Genomic DNA, 27731 nt, shown 5'->3' on the forward strand with positions numbered 1-27731 from the left:
CTTTATGTGTTCAATTTCATACCTTTCTGCTTATGGACGGTTAAATTTTAAAGACTAGACATGCTGGAGGGAAAACAATTTCCGGAAAGAGTATTGTGAGAGTAATGATTTTTTTTTTAAGATACTAAAGCTGTGTGGTTAAATCTCAGCTCTGTTTGACCTTGACCTTTGCAAATGAGAACTTCTGTGTGTCAGAGTCCTCATTCACAGAATGATGATAAAGGAGTCATCTTGTTATACCTTATGATGGTGGATTGTCTTGAGTGAGGTCACATATTAAGCAAAATAAAACATATTCTAATTTATGGAAACAGGGAGATGACTATATAGTAATTTAACTAAACAAAACTCTTATCCAGGTCCCCAAATGGCTAAAAATGTGACTTCTCAGTGTGGCAATAACAGAATGTGGGTCATTCTTGCTCATCTCTTGTCCTGAACAGGACCTGGACACCATGGAAGAGAGTTCTGAGATAAAAGTGGAAACTAATGTTTCCAAGACCTCCTGGATTCAGAGCTCCCTGGCTTCTGGTGGGAAGAGAATCAGCAAAGCCCTCAGCTACATCACAGGAGAGATGAAGGAGTGTGGAGAGGGACTCAAAGGTGAAGTCCTGTGCAACCCTCCCTAACCCTAAAAAGGCACCTCCTGCCATCCCTGGGAAACTCAAGGGGGGTGTTGTCCCTATAGATTCAGGCTGGGCTCTGTTTCTCTGATCTTTCAGAGAAGCTCAGAGTTGTGCTGCTAGAATAAATATGTGGTTTCTTGGGATATAAATAGCAATACATGTGAGATTGTGAGCTCTCATTTCTGAGCATTACAGTTCTGCGCTTGTGTATTTTTTAAATTTGGATTCTAGTGCCCCCATTCTAGAAAACATGCCCTCTGGATGGTTCAGGGGAGAATGGTGTCTACTGTGCAATAGGTAGGCTTTCTTTAGGGATCTTCCCAGAGCTCAGTCATGGATTTGATGCCCTTTATACAGTATGAAACTTTTCTTGAAAATTCACAGCAGTACCACCACAGACACAAATAGCTCAAGGTATCTGGTCTTCGCAGCTGGAAAAACCACCTAAAAACCACATCCAGCTGACAAGGGGTCTCAAGAGTTTTCTGGGCTGTCTAATACTCTCTCAGAATAAAGACAACTGGAGAAAGCAGGTGGCAAGTGGCAGATGCCCTCACACCCTTGGCCTGTCCCACGCTGAGCATGTGCTGACTTCCTGCCCTCCTTCCTTTGCAGACAAATCCCCAGTGTTCCAGTTTATTGACTGGGTCCTCCGGGGCATGTCCCAGGTGATGTTTGTGAACAACCCCCTCAGTGGTACCCTCATTGTGCTCGGCCTCTTTGTCCAGAACCCGTGGTGGGCCATCTCAGGCTGCCTGGGCACCATCATGTCCACCTTGGCAGCCCTCATCCTGAGTCAGGACAGGTAGGTCCTGTAGAGGCCAAGGGTCCAAGTATGAAGCCAAGATATAGCTTCTTGAGGGGGCCATTCTCCCCTCCCCAGCTTAGAAACCCTTCCAAATAAGGACGCTGATAACTGAAAGTGTCTTTTCTCAGGTTATTTCTTCATAGCAATGACACATTGTCTAAAGAAATAAGGGTTCGTAGGGGTGATGTTTTCCCTCCCCTCCCCTGAAAGGGTGGTCTAGTTAAAGTTGTGTGTGTTAAAGTTGGGCCCCAGGTAAGAAAAATATGACTTGGAAGAAAATCTTAAAAGGTCCTGGGAAAACCTGTGTCCCATCACCCGCTTCCACCAGGTCTGCCATCGCTGCAGGACTACACGGCTACAACGGTGTGCTGGTGGGGCTGCTGATGGCTGTGTTCTCAGACAAAGGCGACTATTACTGGTGGCTGTTGCTTCCTGTCATTATCATGTCCATGTCCTGGTAAGTTTGCTCCTGAGCTCCTGGGTTTAGGTCATGAACCACCAACCTTTTTATGCCAAGCCCATGATCAACTGTCTAAGTTCAATGTTAAAGTAGCATTTACTTAGCTTGTACATCACAAGCATCTGCTGGAAATCATTGCCAAGGTCATACAGTGATATCACCATGCTAGGTCACCTGTATACAGCTACCACCCTTTACTCCTTTTATGTTTTAAAAGCTAAAGGGGTGGTTGTTCTTATCCTGCCAGAGAACAGAACAAGAAACTGAGGTTAAGGGAGGCACTCCAGGTCCCATGATTTTCAGAAGATTCTGAAAATCTTCTCATTTCTCCCCCTCTCACAGATTTTCTGTATTCCTGGGACCCCAGGCTTGGCCAAGACCACCTCCCAGAGTAAGCTGAGGCCCAACACAGGCAGAGCCCTCACAGCATGGCTCCTCCCTCCTGTCCAGAAAATGCAGGGCACTCTGCTTACAGGCTAATATACTTGGCCTCTCAAAAACCATTTGTTGAATGAATGAATGTGATACCCTCCCCCCCACCAACCTGCCCTCTCTCCTCATGCCTAGGCATGGAGCTATGTGATGCTTAAAGTAAGTTCTGGGGCTCTCTGCCTTAAAACTACTCCCAGAAGCCCTCCTTCTGAAGCTGAGTCTGGATTTCCCACCCTGTCCCTGTGATGGGGGCAGAGAGAAGACCCAGAGGTTGCTTTTCTATGGGAAGGTGCAGGGAGCCCTGACTGTTATATAGTCTGGTGTCAGGGTCAGGCAGCTTCCTAACCAGAATCTCCCATGCTTCTGCCATCAGCCCCATCCTCTCCAGTGCCCTGAGTACCATCTTCAGCAAGTGGGACCTCCCAGTTTTCACGCTGCCCTTCAACATCACTGTGACCCTGTATCTAGCAGCCACAGGCCACTACAACCTCTTCTTCCCCACAATGTTGCTGCAGCCTGCAACCTCAGTGCCCAACATCACCTGGTCTGAGGTCCAAGTTCCCCTGGTAGGTATCATGGGAGGAGGAAGGGCATCTGTCCAAACTAGACATTAAACTACCACATCCATGAGTAATGATATTAACAATTACACAACACAAAGCATTCTACATACACGTCTCGAGAGCACCGCCCTTTTCCCATTCAGAGAGCTAGAAGGGCCATTGCTGGTCTCACACTGTGACAGCACAGAGGAGGGAATTGAGCCCAGACTAAGAGACTTGCCTGAGGTCACACAGTGAATTAGGAAGAGACAAGGTCAAGTCTAGAATTCCTGGCCTGGGTCCTTTGGTTTTTTCCATTTTTCAAAAGTCTTCTTGATGCTTTAGTTCAGTTTCAACACATTCAGTCCAGAGTCTAAGCTGTATATTTTCTTGCATTCAATCACACTGACTCATTAAAGATGTACACATCACGGTAGCCACCATTCCCACCTCCAGAGTTTATTCCACTTAATGTCTGAGGCTTGCTTATATTTTAAAAGCACAGGTGACCCTCCATTAAGAAACATATATAACAGAGCTTTTAAAGTCCTTTGTAAGTATTCTGTATATAATACTGACCTCTGGAGGTCTGCCAAGTTCATTAATAAGAAGCTGCACTCACAGTATTAATTCTGCAAGTAGAAATGTGCCCTGAGCCACCTTATCTAACCAGGCACATTTTCGCTGAGGCCTTTCTACCTTCGTTTCACCAGAGGGCCCCACCGTCTGGCACTCACTCTGAAACTTCATTATTAGCAATTCGTCTTCTGACCACAAAGCCTTTGGGCTTGTTGAAGGAACTTTCTCAGAAATAATGATGCCTAGTTTCTCTCAGCACTCCACAGCAGGCAACACCTCGGCAGAGTGGAAAGAGCCCTGCATTTGCTCTAAGAAGCATCATTAGTTAGGAAGAGAACTGTTTGTGTTAGCCCCACCTTTGTTGGTTGTTTTGTGCATGTGAGGACCGCATGGCCAGGATGAGGATACCTGGTGCTGGCAATTCAGCTCTTTAGGCTTCTGAGTCATGGTGTGGACCAAATCGATCGCTTTTTAGAGACAAAATAGGTCTAAATGGCACGTGAAGGGTAGATAATATTAGAAAATACAAGTTTGGGTAGTTCATTCTTCATGCTGTTTTCAATTGAAAAGATATCTGAAATTTTATAAAATGAAAAAAAAATTTGTAGATAATCATATACTAACACTTGAGACCTCTCCCCACCACCCAAAATTTCCAGGAAATAAAAACACCATTTTTTATTGGCCTTCCTGGCCAACTGAATGGATTATGATAATGATTGAAATCTTTTGTCTTTTGACAAGTATAATATAATTAGAGACTTGGGTTTCAGGAAAATAAGTGTCGCAGAGAAGGCCTGAAATGCCCAACAATTTTGAGTCCCTGTAGGTTCTTCTGTTCCTGTAACACTGAAGGGGCCCCCTTGGAGAGAGTGGCTGGCTGGGTATCTCACTGCTGCTGATGCTCTGTACTCGATCTCCCATCCCCTTTCCCCTGCAGGCCAAGGCCAGAGCCCTCATTACCTTCTCTGTCCTGGCTAACAGGAGATGGAGCCCAAAGGGTTAGCACACTAGGCCCTCCTGATCTCCATCCCCTACCACCTCCAGGGGCAGAGTCCTTCCAGAAGACATGAGCTGAGAGAAGAACTGCCCTCCCTAACATATGCACGACTCCCACCCCCTCCCCCCATAGCTCTGCCTGTTCTCAGCTTCCTGCCCAGAGCTTCCTCCCTTACCTGATGCTCCTTCCTAATTTAAGGCCTCTGGCCAAACCCTCCAACACATGTGTCCCACTCCACGTTACTGGGGAAGTCTCCAGGATCCTTTCCCCAGACTCCAGGGCACTATACTAGTGCTCACAAGGCATCAGACTTTCTCAAATGCCTTTTCATTCACAGAAAGACACCACTGGCCCTTGTGACACACAGAGGACTGATTCCAACAGGTGCCTCCTGGGTGTGTCCAGCAAAAGAGATGTGGGGTGATGCTACCCTCTCCAGGCCCTTCTGTGGGTGCTAGCCCAAATGCTCACCCAGAAGAGTTGTTGAGGGAGATAGAAAGAACCATTCTTCTGCCTAATAATTAGCCTTTTCATCATCTTTTTAGCTATAAAAAATATTACAAGAAGGTTCTAAACCCCAACTTTGATCAAACATATTGCCTTGCTAAAGAATAACCCATTAATTTAAAAGGTCTTCCCTTTGTCTTCACTGGGGAAAAAAATGCCTAACACTCCTGTTTCTAAATAAAGGAAACTGGGCATCCTAACCTTTAGTGTTCTAAGAACTCAAGCCTAAGACAATAAATTAAAATCAAGGTTATTTTGTTCTTTTTAGAGTTAACCTATTTGAGTAGAAAAGTCTTGGAAACTTATTACCAAATGTTGGTGTGACAGGCTTGGTGTTGAGTCTTTTGTAGCCAAGGTTTGAGGTGTCTCTTTTGCCTCTATAATAACCATGTGACCCCATTGCACCTACAGCTTTTGAGAGCCATCCCCATTGGAATCGGCCAAGTGTACGGCTGCGATAACCCCTGGACTGGAGGCATTTTCCTCATAGCTCTGTTCGTATCTTCACCTCTTATCTGCTTGCATGCAGCAATTGGATCCACCATGGGGATGCTAGCAGGTCTGTGTCATCACTTCCCCATTAATGGGCTGGGAGGATGTTAGTGCCTATGGCTAGCTCCAAAGAAAGTGGTGACAGGTGCCTTCAACACTCCACCTGTTAATTCCTGTAAACTTTTCCTCTTTCTCTTGTACTCTGTTTCTCCACTCTGGGTACTAGTGCCTTCATGTTCACCTGAGCAAAAGCCATCCTCATGAAAGGCCTTGTTATTAGTCATTTACACCTTAGTATAAATTTAAAGTTTGGGAAAGGTTTCTTCCACAGATATTTATAGTTTAAGCCATATCCAATGACACTAAGGAAGATTTGTTCTCCATTAGAGAACATTAAAGTATCAGTGAAGGAGGAGAGGAGGATGCTTTCTTGGCAGGAGAAGGATATCTCTGTACTATTTAAATCAGCCTTCAGAGTCTTTACTCAAAAAGTCTCTTCAGCCCATACCAGCTTGATCACTAATATTCACAAGGCTCTATGGCAGTGGCTCTCAACCTTCTTAATGCCTCAATGTATTTTCATTGTTAAAAAGGGGTCGCAACCCCCAAGTTGACAACTGCTGCTCTATGGCATTTGTTTCCTTCAGATGTTTTTCACTAAATGAAGCCAGAAGTCTTTTTAGTATAAATACTTAAGAGGATAACTGGTACTGGGTTTTGAGGACTGTGGTAGGTTTCAGGGCAGGCAGGTGAGGCCTACAAGACCCCAAGACAAAACGCTGATGCCTGCCTTCTCCTGCAGCGCTCACCATTGCCACGCCCTTTGACACCATCTACTTCGGCCTGTGTGGCTTCAACAGCACGCTTGCGTGCATAGCCATAGGGGGCATGTTCTACGTCATCACCTGGCAGACGCACCTTCTCGCCATTGCCTGTGGTAGGTCCTGCCCATCTTCCCACCTCCAACCATGCCTGTGTCTATCCCGCAAAAAAAAAAAAAAAACCTGTGAAAATTCTTCTACTCCCACAGAGATAAATGGGAGGAATTATTTCCTTTATAAAAGGCTTTTTACTAAAAACAGCTTTCAGTGGTTAGTTAGGAATTAATACATGAAAAACTATTATCAATGAATACACAGTGTCAGGGGGTAGTGATCTGGTTGTTTGTGGGTTGTCTCCTGTGACTGATACTTTCCTGGCTGGTGATTGGAACTAACTGAAAAAACAATTCTTATGCATATTTGCCCTTCTATATGAAAACTGGGTAATTCAGATAGTGGTTTAGGCAGGCAGAGAATAGTCATATAAAACATTCAAACATTGACCATGGGCCCTTAAAATGATCTTAATGGTTATATATATGGTCAAAGTCCCAGGAAATTAGATTAACTGCAATAATTTGGAAATATTTATATATCCTCATTCTTGAACGTCTTTTACTTATTGATGTTACATGAATAAAAAACAAATAGAACTCTGTTTGATCATAGACTCTGTGAACATTACCTATAGAAACTTATTTTAAGAAATAAGTTCATAATAAAAATTGACCAGATAGTCTGTGCTAGGGAAGAAGTTTAGGATAAGATATGGCCTATATTCATTTCCTGAAGATAATTTGTGGAGATATTTTCTTTCATATGTTTGACAGTTATCACACAAGCTAAGCTAGATATGAAGAGTAAAGCTTGGTTTTTCTTTCTTTTTAAAATTAATTTCTGCTACCCCAGAAATCTCAACATAAGCCTGTAGTTACTTAAGAAATAGTAGTTTGGTTACCCTTTTATTTGATCAATAAGACATTCACACACCTGGCACAAAGTAGGCACTTTAAATACCTCATGTCTACCTTTCATACCAAGTCTCCAAAGTTGGCATTGTTATTTGCACTTTGTAAAACAGAAAATGACTCTGAAAATGAGGGTGACCTTACAATGTGAACCCCAGGTGCTTCTCTCAGGTCCCATAGTCCAACCTTGTCAAAGAGGTTAAGTGAATCAACTGAGTCGTAAAAGACAAGGCCAAGATTTGAACCTGGGTACTCCTCATTCCAATTCATGTTCTTAACTCCCCCCACCACACACAGCTCCTCCCAATGTCCCAGGCACCTCAGATAGATCAGGTAGCACACACTGGTTTCCAAGGAAACTGAGTCACACCACTTCCAAAGGACAGCAAATGAGCCCAATGACCCCAAGAAACAGGAGAATACACTAAAGTGAAGGAATTTAAGTCTTCTTTAGGTAGATCCTTGACTGTAAACAGACCATACAATAATGTCTGATGTTCCTTAGTTTTTAACAAGATGCTTTTACAAGCATTCCATTAGACCACTGTAAGAAGCTACAAACTCTAACTCCATTGGGTTATGTGGCGCCTTTGGCTCAGGGAGGTGAGAGGGTTTGCCTATGGGCAGGGGTAGAATCAACGCTCCTTCTGCAAAGTAGAGAAAGATCTGGAAGCATCCAGCAATGTGCTTTCAGACCAAAAATCAGGAAGCAGACTATGATGCATACAGGTGTCATTATAGGTTCAAATTTAGTGGAGGCCATCCAGGAAATCTGGAACATGCAGTCAGCTTACCCGAGTGCAGGGCCATATGAAGGAGGAAGTGAGTGCAGGGGGGACTGGCAGTACCTTCAGCAGGCGGAACAGCTCTGTTTGAAATAAACGTCATAATGAATATTTTAATTCAATTTTGATTTTTTAATAAGCTAGCATTTTTTCCATGACCATAAACTAGACCCATGCCTAGCCACTTCCCTCTGTAAAAAGATCCAATGACAAAAATTCTTAACTTTCACAGATGTCTTTAAAATCAGTAATCATTTATATTACTAAATCAGTTTTGGCCTTAATCTAAATTTTTTTAAAAAGTTGGGACATTAGAAATAAAAAGTCAAGGAGTCCTGAAGATTTTAAAGCGTTCAGGGTAAAAACTCCGTGCAGGATGAGAGAGGGGCCCCGAGGGGTACGTAAGGGGGAAGCACCGGGGGCAACTTCTGTGCTGAGTCTAGAGGCCAGAGATACCTGGGATCTTCCTGGCTGCCAACTCCAAGTTCTGCTTATTCACTAAGGAACATTCACATTCAACAAAGAAGTCTCAAATACCCAATTTATGTCAGATGTTACCCTGGTGGTTTTCAACCAGGAGTGACGTCCCCCTTCCCTGGGAATATCTGGCAAAGTCTGATGGCATTTCCGTGTGTCATACCTGGTGGGGTGGGGGGGAGTGCTACTGGCATTTAGTGGGTAGAGGCCAGGAGTGTTGTTAAATATTGTACAATGCACAGGACCCCATACAATGAATCACCCCCTCCAGAAACATCAGTGCCACCCTGCTTATTTACCAACTTTGTTACAGGTTATCCCATTTGATCCTTACTACTACCCTGTAAAGTGTGTGAATATTATTCCTACCTCCATTTCACAGATGGAAAACTGAGACTAAAGTAAATAAATTGCCCATAGTGAGACCTAAAAGTCTGTGCTCTTTGCAGGACACCACACTGTTTCCCAATTTCAGTGCATTCTCTGCAGGTGAAAAGCTCCAGGTGCAGAGTACTTAGGCCTCTTTCTGTCATCTCACAGCCAGTGATGGACTAGACAGTTCAAGTGGATAGGTGTCCCATCTGGAAGGCTCCTCTCCCACAGCATGCTCTGCATGTCCCCAGGACAATTTTCCCTTAGCTGGAACAGGCAACTCAGTTGTCCTCTCTTCTTCCTCCCCTGTCCCTCTGTGACCATACATGAGCACACAAGGTTCTCAGATGGTTTCCCTGCTAGTCACAGACCAGTGTTGATAAAATAATAGTGTGGGGAGGGGGCAGTGAGAACAAATCATTTGACTGTGAGTCCAAGGGAAAGCAGGTGGAGTCAGGTCTTCCATTCTCCACAGGTGAAGGCCAGAGTCCCATTCAGGTCCTCTGGCTCCCCTGAATTCTGGGGGCTTGGTGGTGCTCAGTTTGTCCCCCACATCTGCCCCCTTCTCTGACCTCCAATCTAAGAGGCCCCCCCAGAGCATACTCCTAGAGCCAGATGGTGGGGCTCCACCACATTAGGCATTAAATCCTGGGCAGGTGACCTGAACTCCCAGTGCCTGACACTAACAGCTATTGTCAGGATCACAGAAACCAGCTGTCTAGTGTGACCCCTGAAACCCACTGATGGCCCCGCACCCCACTTCATATAACTCATTCTTTAATCTCCTCTATTCTTACACTTTGAATCTTCAATTCTAAGATGACAGGGACATCTCCAACTGAGAGACAGGCAAACCAGCCATTCACACCCTCTGAGCCTCCATTTCCTCAGTTGTAAAATGAAGACAATAACAGAGTCACACTGTGGGACCAGGAGGGTGTGGTCAGTGTTGCCACCAGTTGAGCACACGGTAATTCTCTAATAAAGGTTAGCTCTTGTTAATATCCTGGGACAATTGAGATACTCTCAGTTGACAAATTAAGGGTTCAGAAGCAAAAGCCAATTATGCTAGCCCATTTTAACAGCTTCTCCCCAGTCACTGACATAGGATCTTCCCAGTAGCCAGCCTGGTAGTGCCCTCCGCAGAGCCTAAAAGACAAGGCAGAAGGCATGTTTGGGCATCGTCAAGCTCACAGAATGCTGCCCCTCCCTAGAAACCCATATTATGTTAATAACTTGTGATGAAATATTCCAGTAGAGAGTTCTGGAATACACTTGCCTTCGCCATATCGTAAAAATTTCTTTTGTGCTTTATGCTGCTAAATGTTCCTTCACTGTAATGCAAGGTGGTGGGACCCAGGAGGACCATAACAGCAAAATTCAGGCCCTTTTTAACAAAGTTCATTTGCCGTCTTCACTGTGCAGGCGTTTGCATGGAATTTAACATTTCTTAAAGCTGCCAAGCAATGGAAACATAACTCAAGTTTTTTTTTAATCTGAGAGATAGCATTTGTGGCATAAAATTTATGGGGAGAGAATCTGTGGATAAACCTGAGGCAGTGTTAAACGGTTAACAGTCTACCTCCTGTTGATTCTTTTTCCAGCACTGTTCGCGGCCTACCTGGGTGCTGCCCTGGCTAACATGTTTTCTGTGGTGAGTCAAGGAAGGCTGACAACATGCCCACAACACCTATCCTGGTGTCCTCTTGGTTTCCAAAACCCTTCCTCTAGGAACCCTTTCCCAGTGCACGCCCCTTGTTTCAAATCACACTACTCGCCTCTACACCTGTTAGACAAAATCGGTCTCAGAAACTTAAATGTCAATTTTTGGTCAGTCAAATCCCCTGGGCCAGGGGCTCCTTTTAAAAGGACAACTTCAAGAGTGTGATCTTATAAATCAAACTCCTTTCTATTGTATCATCCCCTAAAACTATTTTTAAATCTTTATTGTTTAATTTGTGTATATGTCTGCCCAACTTGGTAGTGAGCTCGTGCACATCTGTGTGTGTCCCATAGTAAATAGCACCTTTGGTGGGGGCTGTGGCATCAGGAGTGAAGTCTTTATGGGGGGAATGTGGGAGTCAAGCCCAAGATGAGCCAGAAAGGACCCAAAGGTGGTGACAAATGAGCAAGAGCAGAAGCCTGAGAAACCCTATCTTGCCTGGGCCCCCACATCAGTGACATGTGAGCCTGGAAGAGCCAGGGAGCCAGCCCCAGGCCCAGCACAGAGGGCTCAGGTCTCATCTTGTAGTCAAGCCTCCCCTTTTGGATAAAGGTACAAGGGCACATATCATGTGAGGATGGAGTGATTATCCAATTCACACCTGTCTAAATCTCTCCTTCACCTCTAGTCAGAATGGATTATTTAAACTTACCATAGAAGATAATGTCTAAGCAGTATAATTAGCCTTCCCTGATACTATCCTGTCTCCCCCAGTGGACTAAGTCCCTCTTCTGGCCCCCTTGCATTTACGTAGCTCAGCTAAACATAGTTTTTTTTTGAGACAGAGTCTTGCTATGTTGCCCGCGGTAGACCACCATGGCATACAGCTCACAGCAACCTCAAACTCTTGGGCTCAAGCGATTCTCTTGCCTCAGCCTCCCAAGTAGCTGGGACTACAGGGACCCACTACAATGCCTGGCTATTTTTTTGTTGCAGTTGTCATTGTTTTTTAGCAGGGCTGGGTTTGAACCCACCAGCTTCAGTGTATGTGGCTGACGCCATAACCACTGTACTATAGTCGCCGAGCTTAAACATAGTATTTTTACATAGTAAAATACTATGTAAAATATCTTTGAGTCTGGTACTCATTGGTCCTTTCCATTTTCAATCCATGTTCTCCCTCAGAACAGGGGCTCTTTCATACTGTATCCTTATCTTTATCTCTAGGATCTGTGACAGTGCCCAGCACATAGTGGGTGCTCGAGTAATACCAGATGGATGAAATCATAAAGCAGTGAGCCTCCATGACAGGGAATATTAGAGCTGGGCCAGACAGCCACCATCAGAAATACTGAGAGGGGAAAAGACTATGAAGTACAGACTCTGAGGCGCCTGTCTGCTCCAGGCTTTACCCTCTCTTCCCACACTTATCCATTCACCCAATCATTCATCCAATACATCTGTGTCATGAGCCTTCCTGGGGCAAGATAGGGGCAAAGATGCAAAACAGAAAGCTTTGATTCTTGGTCATAGGTATTTGCAGGGATGTCTGACCCTTCTCTCTGCTTGCAGAGAAGTTACAGTTTACACTACTCAATTTAGACAGTTTTCAAAATAAAATCAAGTGTACTTCCTAGGTACCTACTGTGTTCAAGACACTGTGTTGATCACTGTCAGGGATACAAGAAAGTGCAAGCTATTAACTCACCCTGAGGGAATTTCCAGTCTCATTGAGGAACAAGATGTAAAAATGTTGAACATTCATGAGAACATTTAAGTCCTCAGAAGAGCACTGACAACCTGTACTCTTTTGCTTCCTAACTGGCCTGTGCTTGTGCAGCCTGTGTCTTCTACAACATCACCATCTGCTTGGCATTAACAACCACGCACTGAGGATCATTTATTCAGTGCTTCACAGGGATGAGGTACCAACTCTGAATAGGTATTATTATCACAATTTTACTATTGAGGAAACAGGTCTCAGAAATATCAAATGAGCAAAACAATGTGCTCAGAGCTGAGATTTGGATCTGGGTCTGTGGAACTCCAGACCCTCATCCTTCTCACTTGCTCCAAGGGGCAAGTGCTTCCCAAACACCTTGTGCCACCTCAGCAAGGCTTTGGAAAGCCTTATTGGGTGGCATCCTCCTCTCATGGGTACCCCTTATAGCCTCAGTTCTAGCACCAGTCTGTCTCTGTTCTTCCCCCAAGACTCACCCAAAAGTGCCGCCTCTGAACATGTGTGTGACTGGCAATGTCAATCCCATGGTTTTACCTGAGAGTTTTACTGCTTATGATAAAAATGATGCTTTGGAAAGAGGGGACATAATTTGATCTGCCTCATAACTGAATTCATTGTTAGCAAACTATCTACTCACACTATCTCAAATGGAGAATGGGGAGTATTAAAAAGCCTCCAAGCATCTCAAGGAATAAAAATAAGGTCGACATCATGAGAAATGGAGCTGGAGATGGGAAAGTTCCTGAGAAGAGGGGCACTGATGTTATGGCTCCAGCTCCCTGGGATGAAAACATCACAAATCTGCCTCTCTCCCGTCCAAGTACTAACCAGGCCCGACCCTGCTTAGCTTCCGAGATCAGACGAGATCGGGCGCGTTCAGGGTGGTATGGCCGTAGACAAATCTGCCTCTTTCCATACATCCTCTCAGTCATCCCTGTGTCTCTCAGAGATGAGTTTCTTCTGCTGCTCACAGCCCCTTAATGGCCAGCCATCACTGGGTGGTTCTCTAGTTCTTTCCATTAAAGAGCCCTAAAGACACAGTCTCTGTGCCTCTTAGTTCAAATTCCAAAAGAGGAATTCTACTGGCCCTGGTCACCTGCCAATGGAAAGCTATCTTGCATCAGGGGCCAATTTCTAGTCCAATAAGTTATAACTAAACAGAAAACAGTCTTGAGTTATAAAACAGCTGCCAAAGATGGTCCTTCAGCAGGATGTGATGGGAGAAGACATGGAATGGTCATAGTTCCCAGACTTAGAAATTCAGCCTGGCCAGAGAAACTAGGGTAAAACTTGCCTTCTATAAAAGTGATATTATCATGACTTGATTACTTCTATGTAAGGCATATTACCTCCTACTAGGGGCCCCATGGCTGTATTTTGAAAAGTGTGGGCTCACTTGTTATAATATAGATGGAAACACTGAAGTGATATTATTTATATTGGTCATTAATTAAGTATCTTCATCAATGGCCAAAAAGCATCCCTTTCTCCACCCTTGGGCTACAGGTGATTGATAAGAGCTGATTAAATAAGTAACCAAGGCAAGGGATTTGAAGAGAAACTTCTCTGAAGAAGACAGGCGCGCGGCCTTCAGACATATGAAAAAATGCTCATCATCTTTAATCATCAGAGAAATGCAAATCAAAACTACTTTGAGATACCATCTAACTCCAGTGAGACTAGCCTATATCACAAAATCCCAAGACCAGAGATGTTGGTGTGGATGTGGAGAAAAGGGAACACTTTTGCACTGCTGGTGGGAATGCAAATTAATACATTCCTTTTGGAAAGAGATATGGAGAACACTTAGAGATCTAAAAATAGATCTGCCATTCAATCCTGTAATTCCTCTACTGGGCATATAACCAGAAGGCCAAAAATCAAGTCATAACAAAGATATTTGTACCAGAATGTTTATTGCAGCCTAATTCATAATTGCTAAGTCATGGAAGAAGCCCAGGTGCCCATCGATCCACGAATGGATTAATAAATTGTGGTATATGTACACCATGGAATATTATGCAGCCTTAAAGAAAGATGGAGACTTTACCTCTTTCATGTTTACATGGATGGAGCTGGAACATATTCTTCTTAGTAAAGTATCTCAAGAATGGAAGAGAAAGTACCCAATGTACTCAGCCCTACTATGAGACTAATTTAGGGTTTTCACATGAAAGCTATAACCCAGTTACAACCTAAGAATAGTGGGAAGGGGGAAAGGGAGGGGAGGGAGGGGGGGAGGTGGGTAGAGGGAAGGGGATTGGTGGGATTACACCAGCGGTGCATCTTACAAGGGTATATGTGAAACTTGGTAAACGGTCTGTGAAGCTAGTGAATGATGCCCCATGATCATATCAAAGTACACAGCTATGATTTAATAAAAATAAATAAATAAATAAAAAATAATAATAAAATAAAAAACAAAAAAATAAAAAAATAATAAAATAAAATAAATAAGTAACCAAGGATTCTTTTGTGTTCCCCACCCCTAGTTTGGTTTACCACCTTGCACCTGGCCGTTCTGCCTCTCAGCGCTCACCTTCCTGCTCCTGACGACCAACAACCCCGCCATCTACAAGCTCCCGCTCAGCAAAGTCACCTACCCGGAAGCCAACCGCATCTACTACCTGTCCCAGGAGAGAAACAGAAGGGCATCAACCATAACAAAGTACCAAGCCTACGATGTCTCCTAAACTACCCTTTCCAAAACATGCCACTGTGAATTGAGCCTTCAGCAGGCTGTCCGGTTCCCAGACAGTGGCCCTGACCTTCCCTTTTATCTGTTGTGTGATTCTCCCCTCAAGGACTGGGAAACGTGTGTGTAGTTGCTATTCAGGAACCTCTCTGTTCTGAGACACACAACACTTATCCAAAATACACTTAGTTTAGACTTTATATTCATAGTTCACTTCATAAGAGCTCCCTTTGAGGAGAACTTGCCCTCTTTTACAAATAAGCTGCATCCTTAAAGAGAAGTCACTAGGAAGGGAACAGAAATTGGTGATGTGCTCACCCAACTCAGCATAGCAAAGCACAGTACCAGGAACTGTGCATTAACCTGGAATGCAAGAGGGCGGGTTCCACCCCCGCCTAGAAGGCAAGAGGGCAGTTTCCACCCCAGCGCTGCCACAAATGAGCTGCTACCATCTTGGGCAAGTTCTTCCCAGCCTTTAGCCCTGATGCCTTAATCAGTCTCATGACAGGAAGGGACGCAAGAGTCCTTTCCACCTCAGAATTATTGATTGTTCTTTCTGTCCTATAAACTGGTAGAATCAGCATGAGCAACAAGTAATTACTTTGAGTTCAGTAAAAGATGGAAGTGTTACCAGAGAAAAGGCAGGAAACTGTTAACATTCTACAGAGGTCACAGGATGATGCTTTCCAGACTTGAGGTTGGGAATCTAAATTCACTTAAAATGCCAATGTACCTTCCTTTCCATTACAAAAATATTTCTGAAAATGTCATAGGTGAAAACTGATCTATATCAACACTCAAATCGTATTGTAAACAAATATATTTCCTTTTGCAATATTCATGTTCATACTCTCATTAAATGAAATTTGCCAAGTTAGTATCAGAGTTTTATTAAAATTGGGCTCACCTGCAGCTCCACACATTACTCGGAAGGGAGGGGGTTCTGCTGGTCAATCACGAGTCTTAAAAGAGGTGAGGATGGATTAAAAATTATCAGAAGTGTCACAAGAATGGAGAAGCATGAATCCTATGTACTCAATTTTGATATGAGGACAATTAATGACAATTATGGTTATGGCGGGGGAAATAGAAAGAGGGAAGGAGGGAGGGGGGTGGGGCCTTGGTGTGTGTCACACTTTATGGGGGCAAGACATGATTGCAAGAGGGACTTTACCTAACAATTGCAATCAGTGTAACCTGGCTTATTGTACCCTCAATGAATCCCCAACAATAAAAAAAAAAATCCCAGGAAAAAAAAAAATTATCAGAAGTGAGTCTGATGTGTTTAGGGAGAAAAATATATATAAATGACTGTGGATATGGTTTTCTGTTTGAGATCAAGCACAGATTTTTATAACCCATTTCACTTCTTAGGGGGATAGTCTTTTAGCTTTGTACCTGTGAATTATAAATCAATCAACTCTCACATGGCCAGGAAGTCGTTACTTAGTGGCTGTGGTCATAGCATTGACCTAGACCACAACATTTCTTTGTGCGACTCCACAAGACACAGGTTTCCCACCCCTTCCCCAAAGAAGGGGGATGAACCTCTTAGAGGGCCATGGAGGGACCTCCCCCTCCACACAACCACACACACACACACACACACACACAAAGACTTCCAGTGTAGCATGAATGGGTGAGGACCTAAGAGGGGAATGAAGGGCGGAGGGATAAGGGAGGGAATAGAACCTCTATAAACACAGCTTTAGGAAAAGAATGCATTTCACTAAATGCATTTTCTCTTAGAAAAAGCTGGTTTCTACATTTATCCTTTTCTCTCCTGTCTGCCCCAAGATCCTGGCCATCTTTTCCCAGCCTAAGATCCCTGGTCTGCATATTTCTCTTCCAGATCATGTCTAGCTCATTATGACTTCTCTAGGAAAATGGAGCACTTCTCCATGGAAACAAATCCTCCATGTAGGCAAGGGGAACAAGTCACACTCCAGAGGCTACCTCTGAGTTTGTGATCACACCTTGAGGCCAACAAGGTCTCAGGCTGTATTTTAATGACCATGGAATTACTGCTCTCTGAGGATTAAGCTTCCAGGAATTTCACCAGGAGGCTGTTTACGCTCACAGCTCACTCAGCTGCCCCAGAACCTCTAAGTGATGATATAGAACTATTAAAGTACCAGTTTTCATGCATTTTCCACCAAAGTGTTATAATCTGGTTTTATTAAGAGCAGGAAACCCTCCACATGCATGCTGTTCTGGTTTGTGACCACTCATAAAACCCTTCAGCTGTTCTAAGTATTTCAATATCCTTGCCTATAAAGCAAGCCAAGTTGGCCCAGCAAGCAAGGTGGAAATAGATGGGGTAAAAAGAAAAACTCAACCTATGAAAGCATTCAATGTCAACAGGATATCAAAGTAGCCAGTCTAGTCCAGAACTTCAATTAAGTGCCAACAGTGGAGGGCTGGGGCCAGTCCTGGGAGCTGCCTGTGCAAGTGAGTGCGTTTCTCCCAGTGCCACCCAGTGGCACCATATTGATAGCTGCATGGTGGGAATATGTACATCAAGAAATCAGCAAACTCCACACATCTGGGTGTGTGCACAGTACACATTTTGCAAGTACACACGCAAACCAAAAAAGGACAGTGGAAAAAAGGAGAGGGAAAAGAGAGTGGGATATAAAAATAAAAAGACATATATTCCTTCACACATCCCAGAGAGGGGCCTTACATGGACCAGTGAAGATAAGCTAGGGACTAAGGCACAAGCGTAACCCAACTGCTGAAAAAATATTTAATGTATGTGGGGCAGAATGTGTGCTACACACATATAGATAAACACATACGTGCACACACATACATAGTTGTTTCTGTTGTTTGTCTCTTTCCCTCATAGAACTAGCCCATTGGTGGCCCCAAGAAATAGTTAATTGAGTAATTGACTGAAACACCCTCCCATGTCCACTCTCTCAGGCGTCCTTAAAACTTTTTAAACAGGGTGCCAGTTCACTGTCCCTCAGACCGTTGGAGGGCTAGACTATAGTTTTAAAAAAAAAAAAAAAAAACTATGAACAAATTCCTATGCACACTGCAAATATCTTATTTTGAAGTAAAAAAAAAAAAAAAACGAGAACAAATACAATCGCACCGCCTCATGTGGCCCGTGGGCCACAGTTTGAGGACTCCAGAGTACGGTCATGCATACTAGCTGGAATTTGTAATCTATTTCACACAAAGCAATATACACATAGCAGACACAGAATCACAGGCAGGCCTGCTGACTCGCCTTCAGAACTTAGAAGTGTTCAGGGAATGAATACTTCGGAATGGGACACCCCATCTAAGCCTAAGAATTTCATCATTTTGTGCCAATAACTTCAAGGCTCTGCAAGCAGTTTTCTACAACCATCTTTACCTTACAGAGCCTCAAAGGCAGTGTTTTTCAATCATTTTTAGCTCAGCACACTTGAATCTATAGATAAACTTCTATGGCACATTTAAATTATGTTTATCAAATAAAAGAGTGAAAAAACACATATGTGCTTTGAACTTCTTTCAAAAATAATTTAATTAATGATCTTTAAAATTTTCACAGCACACCAGTTGAAAATCACTGCTCTATGGTTTGGACCTTTAAAGCATGTGATGGTCTCAGGTGAGATAGTTAGACAGCAAGTTAGTAGATCTCTGACTCCAGCCTGTATCAGAATCACCTAGAGACTTTATTTATTGCAGAACACTGAGCCCCATTCCCAGAGTTTGATTCCACAGATTGGAGGCTGGGCTTGAGAATGTGATTTCTAACAAGTTCTCAGGTGATGCTGAGGCGGTGGGTCTCTACCCGCTCTTTGGAGACCACAGCATAGACTTAGAAGCAGGATCCTGCCTGCATCCATTTCTCTCTCCTTCCCTGCATATTGTAAGGCACTGGCTGCAAACTCTTGAGCCTCATCTACAAAGCTTACTAAAACACGGAACCCTGGGCCTCAACTCCAAAGATTTAGATTCAGCAGGTCCGGATGGAGCCAAGAATCTGAGCTTCTAAAACCTCTCAGATTACATGGATGCAGCTGGATCAAGGTCTAGACTTTGAGGTCTAGTTCTGGCTAGGTCAGAACCCAGATCCTGATGCCTAGGCCCTCCCCTAGAACAATTAAGTCAGCAGTGGCCCTGGGCATAAGTATTTTCTTAAAGTTCCTGGGTTGATTCTAACATGCAGCAGGCAGTTGAAAACAACTGTAGTGTCTGTTTCCTGGGCCCCAAGCTGTTTCCCATTACAGTCGCCCCCAGAGACTGTTAAGCCCTCAGTCCCCAGGTAGGTTGTTTTTTTTTTTTTTTTTTAGAGACAAAGTTTCACTTTATCGCCCTTGGTAGAGTGCAATGGCATCATACAGCTCACAGCAACCTCCAACTCCTGGGCCCAAGCGATTCTCCTGCCTCAGCCTCCCGAGTAGCTGGGACTACAGGCGCCCACAACAATGCCCAGCTATCCCAGGTAGGTTTTGATAAGGAGCAGTGGGAAGCCCTGGGTAGCTGGAAGCAGGAAGCACATGGACAGTGCAGAGAATCAGTGCAGAGAATCCTCAAAAATGAAGCCTATCTCTTCTTCAACGCCGTTAGGGGCCAGCCCTCCACCCTAAAGGAGACTAGATAAAACAAAATGAAACCACTAACCAGAAACATCCGGCTCAGTGGGCTGAGCACCCATGCAAGGGTTGCATGACCCCCCAAAGCTGGAGAGAGAGCACCTCCATCCTAGAAAGGAAAAGTAAAGTGGTGGGATTGTCTCTCAGCCTCTCTGGCCACTCTGCTCTCTGTGAGGTGCTGTGAGCACCGGCAGAGCAGGCTGGAGATGAGAGCACAGGCACAGATGAGAAGCAGCAGTTGCACATGTGAGCAGGTAGGACGGGGTGGAGGGCTGCTCAGGGTGGAGATAAAACATAGAAGGGGGCTGGTAGTGATGGCAGCAGCTGCACGTGGACAGGTGAGTAGGCGTGATGCAAATAGAAAAGGAGCCTGCTCTAGGAGCTCTGAGTTGGTAGACAGCTTAGGCTAGCAGTAAAGGAGACAGACAGAACACAGAGCTATCAAGACAGCCAGCGCCCTCTACTAGGAAGAGGCCAGAAATACAGTGGTTTCACTGGAGGAGGTGAGACTCACCCCTCTGCCAACTCCCTGGAGGGGCCAGGACTGAGACAGGGACTGGTGCAGCTCTGACCCCTTTCTCTAGGACTTGCTTTTGGGGTGTTAGTCTGGGTCACAAGGATCTCCCATAACATTAGAGAGAGACTGCCACATATAGCACAGCCCTTCCAGCAGGGCTGCAAGCTAGATAAATATCAGGCAACAGTATTTTCAAAATCCTGCTGTCTGCTCCTCAAGAGTGTCTGGGTGACCCAGGCAGGGGTGGCTATGAGAGCTCCTGTTGGCCCCAGGAGTGGAAGGTATAGAGAGGAATTGGTATTGTGCTGGGAAATGGGAAGGCCTCAGGGAGAGTGAGAAGAGCTCCAGGCTGCATGGTTTTGTCAAGTGGAGGCTGTCCCTGTCATTAGAAGTCAGAGGTGGCCATGCAATTCCTCACCTCTGGTTCTGACAGACTTAGGCTGCGCTCTTGACCTCTCTAAAGACCCGTGGAGTCCTATTCTCATCTTTGCATGGTTTTTGTTTTCAAGCTCCCTGAGGGACACTGATGCCTATCTACTTTCTGGCAATCCTAGCATACAGCAAGCAAGCTCAGGGACATGAAATTGAGGTGACAATCTGGAATGTGGGATAGCAACTCTGTACTGCAGCTGGAGTACCCAGCCCTCCTCCTAAACCCACCCTCAAGGGCCCACTTCTCTCTCTCTGGGCCCCACCTTGGCTCATCCCTGGGCCTTTGATGCAAACAGACTGTAAACGGGGATGACAGGTTTTGTACCTCCCTGAATCTCAGCCCTGTCCTGCCAGGGGCAGTGAGCAACTGACAGGGTTACACTAAGTCAGTGGTTCTCAACATTCCTAATGCCATGGACCTTTAATACAGACGCACAGGTTGAGAACTGCTGCACTAAGTGATGTCCAGCAAAACAAGGTGCTTCCTCCTGTTGTCTTTGATCCTCCAACACTACTTGCTTTTCTCTCTTCCATGCACCACCCAATCCTCTGAAAGTCTGTCCAAGTGCCCTGGGCCAGAGCTGGCCTCGTGGATATGTGGCCTGTGTAGTCACATGGACCCACACTTGGTTTACTGCTCTGCTATCACTGCCTTGTAATTCTTTGTTGTTGTTTTATTTCAGATTAATATGAGGGCACAAATGATTAGGTTACTATATTTGTCTCTGTTAGGTGAGGTCCCTGTCGTAGATGTGTCCAGCACCCAGAATGTGTGCCATATACCTTTACATTGTGCCCATTAGGTAGGAGCACACCGATCCCTCTCCCTCCACCCTTTTTTCCCTTCCCGCCTCCCCCCATCTTAAATTAAATTGAGTTTTTCTCTTCTGTGCATGTATATTGGTTCATCTACTGGCTTCATATTAGTATTAAATACATTGGATACTTGCTTTTCCACTCTGTGTTACTTTACTAAAAGGAATGTTCTCCAACTTTATCCAGGTTAATACAAAAGATGTAAAATCTCCATCTCTTTTAATGGCTGAATAGTATTCCATGGTATACATATACCACAGTTTGTTAATCCTGTCACGGGTTGATGGCCACTTGGGTTGTTTCCACATCTTGGTGATTATAAATTGAGCTGCAATAAACAATCTAGTGCAAATGTTCTAATGATCAAATGATTTTTTTTCTTCTGGGTAGATGCCTAATAATGGAATTACAGAATCAAATGGACGGTCTATTCTGAGTCCTTTAAGGGTTCTCCATACTTCTTTCCAAAGAGGCTGTATTAGTTTGTAGTCCCACCAACACTATAAAAATGTTCCCTTCTCTCCTCATCCTCACCAGTGTCTGCAGCTTTGGGACTTTGTGATGTGGGCTATGCTCACTGGGGTTAGGTGATATCTCAGGGTGGTTTTGATTTACATTTCTCTAATGATGAGGGACAATAAGCATTTTTTCATGTTTGTTAGCCATTCATCTATCTTCTTCAGAGAGGGTTCTGTTCATGTCTCTTGCCCAGTGATAGATGAAATTGTTCCTTTTTTGTTGATTAATTTGAGTTCTCTGTAGATTCTAGTTATCAACCCTTTGTCAGATTCATAACATACAAATATCTTTTCACATTCTGAATGTTGTCTATTTGCTTTAATTATTGTTTCCTTAGCTGTGCAAAAGCTTTTCTGATTAATTAAGGCCCATTAGTTGATATTTTTGTTGTCATTGTGATTACTGATGAAGTCTTCATCAAATCTTTCCCCAGAGCTCAGTGCCTTGTAACTCAGCAGCTAGAGCACCAGCCACATCGACTGGAGCTGGCAGGCTTGAACCCAGCCAGGGCCTGCCAAACAACAATGACAACTAAACCAAAAAATAGCCAGGCGTTGTGGTGGGCACCTGTAGTCTGCTATACTTGGGAGGCTGCGGCAAGAGAATCACTTAAGCCCAAGAGTTTGAGGTTTCTGTGAGCTGTGATGCCACGGCACTCTACCAAGGGTGACATAGTGAGACTCTGTCTCAAAAAAAAATCTTTCCCCAGGCTGACATCATCTAGAGTTTCTCCCACACTTTCTTCTAGGATTTTTATCATTTCAGATCTTAGATTTAAATCTTTTATCCATCTTGAATAAATTTTTATAAGTGATGAAAGGTCTGAGTCCAGTTTCAGTCTTTTACATGTGGTTATCCAGTTCTCCCAGCGCCACTCATTGAATAGAAGATCTTTTCCTTTTATTTTTTTAATATATATATATATTATTAAATGCTTTTGTTTGGTCTATCAAAGATCAGATAGCAACTACAAACTAGTTTTATCTCTAGGTTTTTTATTCTGTTTCATATGTTTGTGTCTCTATTTTTGTGCCAATACCATCCTGTTTTGATCACTGTGGACTTGTAATATCACCTGAAGTCTGGTAGAGTGATGCCTCTGGCTTTTTTTTTATTACTAAGTATTGCCTTGGCTATACAAGGTTTTTCTTCTGATTCCATACAAAAAGAAGAATTATTTCTTGAGTTCTTCAATGTATGATATTGGTATTTTAATGCGGATTGCACTGAATCTGTAGATTGCCTTGGGTAGTATAGACATTTTAGTAATGTAAATTCTTCCCAGCCAAGAGAATAGTATGTTCTTCCATTTGTTAATGTCTTCTGCTATTTCTTTTCTTATGGTTTCATAATTCTCTTTGTAAAGATCCATCACCTCCTTTGTGAAGTATATTCCCAGGTATTTCATTTTCTTTGAAGCTACTGTGAAGGGTACTATGTCCTTGATTTTTTTTTCTCAACTTGACTGTTATTGGTGTATTCAAAAGCTCCTGTTTTGTAGACATTAATTTTATACCCTGAGATGTTACTATACCTATTGATAACTTTCAGGAGTCTCATGGTTGAACCTCTGGGTTTTCCTAAGTATAAAAGCACATCATTGGCAAAGAGAGAGAGTTTTGCCTCCTCTGCTCCCATTTGGGTGCCTTTTATACCCTTCTCTTGCCTGATTGCATTGGCTAGAACTTCCAGCACTATGTTGAATAGTAGTGGCAATAGAGCACATCCTTGTCTGGTTCCAGTTCTAAGTGGAAAAGCTTTCAGTTTTACTCCATTCAATACGATATTAGCTGTGGGTTTGTTATAGATGACTTCAATCAGCTTAAGAAATCAGCCACCTGTGCTTATTTTGGGGTGGGAGGGACAGAGTCTCAAGTTGTCACCCTGGGTAGAGTCCTGTAGTGAGTGTCACAGCTCACAGCAACCTCAAACTCTTAGGCTTAAGTGATTCTCTTGCCTCAGCCTCCCAAGTAGCTGGGACTACAGGCACCCACCACGACACCCAGCTATTTTTTGTTGTTGTTGCAATTATCATTGTTGTTTCAGCTGGCCCAGGCTGGGTTCGAACCCACCAGCTTTGGCATATGTGGCCAGGGCCCTGCCCACTGAGCCACGGGCGCTGCCAACCTATGCCTATTTTCTTAAGTGTTCTTGTTAGAAAACGATGCTGAATTTTGTTGAATGCTTTTTCTGCATCTATTGAAATGATCACTTGGTCTTTGCTTTTGCTTCTATTGCTTATGGATTTGCACATGTTAAATAAGCCTTGAATCACTGGGATGAAGCCTACTTAATCATGATGTATATTTTTCCATGTGTAGCTATATTCTATTTGCTAGGATTTTATTGAGTAGTTTTATGACAATATTCATTAGTAAAATTGTTCTGTAGTGCTCCTTTTTAGTTGGGTCCTTTCCTGGTTTGGTATCAGAATGATGTTTGCTTCATAGAATGTGTTTAGGAAGATTCCTTCCTTCTCGATGTTTTGGAATAGGTTCTGCAGTATAGGTAAAAGCTCATCTTTGAAAGTTTAATAGAATTCTGGTGTTAAGCCATCTGGTTCAGGGCTTTTTTGTTGTTATGGGAGATTTTTCATTGTTTTTCAGTTTTAGTGCTTGATATTGATCTGTTCAAGACATCTATTTCTTCCTGGTTAAGTCTAAGGAGATTGTATGATTCCAGGTATTGGTCTACTTCCTCTACATTGTCAAATTTCTGGGCAAAGAGTTTCTCATAGTAATCAGAAATAATCTCTTGTGTCTTTAGGTATGGAGGTTGTCTAGGGCCTAGTGGCCCTGTGGGATGAAGAATTCTTCGGACTCTGAGGTGAGAGCTAGGGTTAGGAGACAGTTCCAGGGGTCACACACAAGCTCCCAACCCTGTTCGACCCCCAGACCTGTTTGACCATAATTAACACCCTAAGCCAGGCCCTGACCCTTGTCCTCACCCAAGTTTCCAAAACCTTCTTTATTTCCCAGGTCTGGCTAAACCCAACAATCATAGAAAGCCATCCCCTAATCCTAGACATCACCCAATGGTCCTGAACATTCTTCATTTTCCCAAGACTATTTGATTTTAATTATCCTTGAAATCAGGCCATACATTAGCCCTCACCCAAGGGCACTGAACCCTCTTTATCTCCCAGGCCAGACTGACCCCTACCATCACCCCAAGCCTCGCTATAACTCTAGCCCTCACCTAATTTATCTAAACCAGTGGTTTTCAACCTTCCTAATGCTGCCACCCTTTAATTCAGTTCCTATGGGTCACAACCCACAGGTTGAGAACCGCTGCTCTAAACCCTCTTCATTCTGCAGACTTACCTGTCTGTAATTATCAACTGAAGCTGGGCCCTAACCTTAGCCATCACCCAAGGCCCCCAATACTCTTTACACCCAGACTTACCTTACCCCAACCATCACCCTAACCTAGGCCCTATAACACTAGCCCTCTCCCCAAGACCCTGAAACCTCTTCATCCTCAAGGCCTGCTTGTCCATAATTATCAACCTAAGGCTGGAACCCTTGGGTGAGGGCTAGGTTTAGGGCCTGGTTTCAGGTAATAATTTCAAATGAACATGGAGACTGAAGTGGGTTCCAGCTTTTGAGTAAGGACTGGCTTAGAGCCTGGCTTCAGGTCATGGTTGAAGTCAGGAGCATTCAAGGCCTTTAAGTGATGGCTCGGGTTAGGGCCCAGCTTCAAGCAATGGTGGGGTCAAGAGGGCCTGAGGCATGAAAAGGGCTCTGGGCCCTTGGGTGAGGGATATGGTTAGGGGCCAGCTTTGGGAGCTAATTAAGATAAAATAAGCCTAACTGTTGAAGAGTGTTAAAAGCCCTTGGGCGAGGGCCAGAAATAGGGCTTGACTTTGGGTGATAATTATAGTCAGGTGAGCCATGGAGATGATAAAGGTTCTGGGTCCTTGTGCGAGGAGTAGGTTTAGGGCCCAGCTTTATGTTATGGTTGGAGACAGGCAGGCCTGGGGAATGAGGAGGATTTGGGCCCTTGGGTGAGGGCTAGGATTAGATCCTGGCTTAGGGTAATAATTACGAAAAGTTGGTCATAGAGTATGGAGAGCTTTCAGGGTTCTGGGGAGAGGGCTGGTGTTGGTGCCTGGCTTAGGGTGATGGTTGGGGTTAGCCTGGCCTGTGGGATGAAGAGGATCTTTGGTCTATGAGTTAGGGATCAGGTCTGGAAAATGGCTGGGACCCAGTGGCCCTGAGGTATGAAAAGCGCTCAGGGTCTTGGGGTTAGATTTAGGGTTAGAGCCAGGTCCTGTGGATGGCTACGGACTGATGGCCCTGGGGGATGAAGTGACAGCTCAGGTGACAACTAGGATTAGGGCCCAGTTCTAGGGGATAGCTAGGGCCTGGAGACTCTCGAGTTGGAATAGACCTTGGACCCTGGGGTGAAGGTTAGGATGACTAGGGCCTAGGTCTGTCTGGGGGATGGATAGGGTCCAGCATCCCTAAAGGATGAAAAGGGCTCAGGGCCCTGAGCTAGGGTTAGAGCCCAGGTTCAGGTTATGGTTAGCATCAGGCAGCCCTTGAGAATGAAAAAGATTGGGGCCCTTGGGTTTGCACTATCATTATGCACCAGGTTTACATGATGAATGTGGTCATGCAGCCCTTGGGTCTGAAGAGAATTCAGGGCCCTTGGGTTAGGGCTAGGGTTAGGGCATGGATTCTGGTGATGGTGGTTTGGGTGAGGTTGCTTTTAGGAATGAAGAGGGTTCAATGTCCTTGGGTTAGGCCCAGGTTTGAATGCCAATTAGAGTTAGGCAGCACGAATAAGGTTTGGGGCCTTGGACGAGGGCTAGGGTTAGGTTTGAGTTTGGCTGCTGGTTAGGGTTAGGCAGCTTTGGAGGATGAAAACCATTTGGGGCCCTTGGGTCAGGGTAGGTTTAGGCTTCGGATTCAGGTGCTGATTTGTGTTAGGCGGCCCTTGGAGATGAATAGGGTTCAGGTCCCTTGGGTTAGGACTAGAATTATAGTTGAGTTTCTGATGATGGTTAGGGTTAGGTGGCCCTAGGGTATTAATACAGTTCAGGTCCCTTGGGTTAAGGTTTGGGTTTAGGTGAAGGTTAGATTTAAGTAGCCATTGGGTATGAATGGAGTTTGGAGCTCTTGGGTTAGGGCATGGATAAGGGCATGGGTTGGGTGCTGGCTAGTGTTAGACAGCCCTTGGGGCTGAATAGGGTTTGGGCTAGGGCTAGAGTTATTGTTCTTGTTCAACTTTATATTTAGGTCTTTGATTCATTTGGGGTTTTTATACATGGTATGAGGCATGGTTCTCAATCTTTTACAAGTGGACATCTAGTTGTTCCAGATAATGTCACAAAATTATTCTTTTCCACATGTAGTATTTTTTTTCTGAATTCAGAAAAATCTTTGGTTTATACTACTATTGCTCTAAGGTAGTACAGTAGAATCTCTACAAGTTGAACACCCAAGGAATGCAACAAACTGGCCAACATACAGAGGTGGTCATGATAAGGAACAAGACCTACTGTACTGATACATACATGTGGTACATGTTAAGATCAACTTAAGGAGGTAGTCAATGTAGGGAGGTTCTACTATATATCCAAAACTAGTTGACTATGGATCATAATAAATATCTATTAAAAACAAAAGAAAAAATAAGAAAAAAAGTCATGTTATCCAATAAGATCCAAGCACCTAAAGCTAAATCAAGTTAAACATCTTTCTTTACCAGTCTTCCCAAAGACTTCAATGTCAGTGACCCTCTCATCATTACTTAATCAGAGAGGACCTTTTTTTTTTTTTTTGGTGTGGCCATATTAAAATCTCTAGGAATGTAATTCCAAAGAGCCCAACTGTTGGATTCACTCTTTTGCAAGGACAAACTAATTTGAAAG

The 27731-nt window shown here is 44.1% G+C and overlaps 1 protein-coding gene across 1 annotated transcript in view; it reads left to right on the forward strand.

Annotated features, from left to right (window-relative positions):
• SLC14A2 (solute carrier family 14 member 2) overlaps positions 1 to 15253 on the forward strand; it is a 49599-nt gene extending 34346 nt beyond the window's left edge. The window contains exons 12-19 of the mRNA XM_053571592.1: positions 444 to 603; positions 1242 to 1431; positions 1763 to 1891; positions 2700 to 2892; positions 5366 to 5513; positions 6249 to 6383; positions 10474 to 10523; positions 14766 to 15253. Coding sequence (XP_053427567.1) covers positions 444 to 603; positions 1242 to 1431; positions 1763 to 1891; positions 2700 to 2892; positions 5366 to 5513; positions 6249 to 6383; positions 10474 to 10523; positions 14766 to 14966 — 1206 coding nt within the window. The 3' untranslated portion in view covers positions 14967 to 15253. The remainder of the gene's footprint in view (positions 1 to 443; positions 604 to 1241; positions 1432 to 1762; positions 1892 to 2699; positions 2893 to 5365; positions 5514 to 6248; positions 6384 to 10473; positions 10524 to 14765) is intronic.
• The last annotated feature ends 12478 nt before the right edge of the window (positions 15254 to 27731 follow it).

This window comes from Nycticebus coucang, chromosome 19 (assembly GCF_027406575.1).
Source record: "Nycticebus coucang isolate mNycCou1 chromosome 19, mNycCou1.pri, whole genome shotgun sequence".
Classification (NCBI taxonomy): Eukaryota; Metazoa; Chordata; class Mammalia; order Primates; family Lorisidae; genus Nycticebus; species Nycticebus coucang.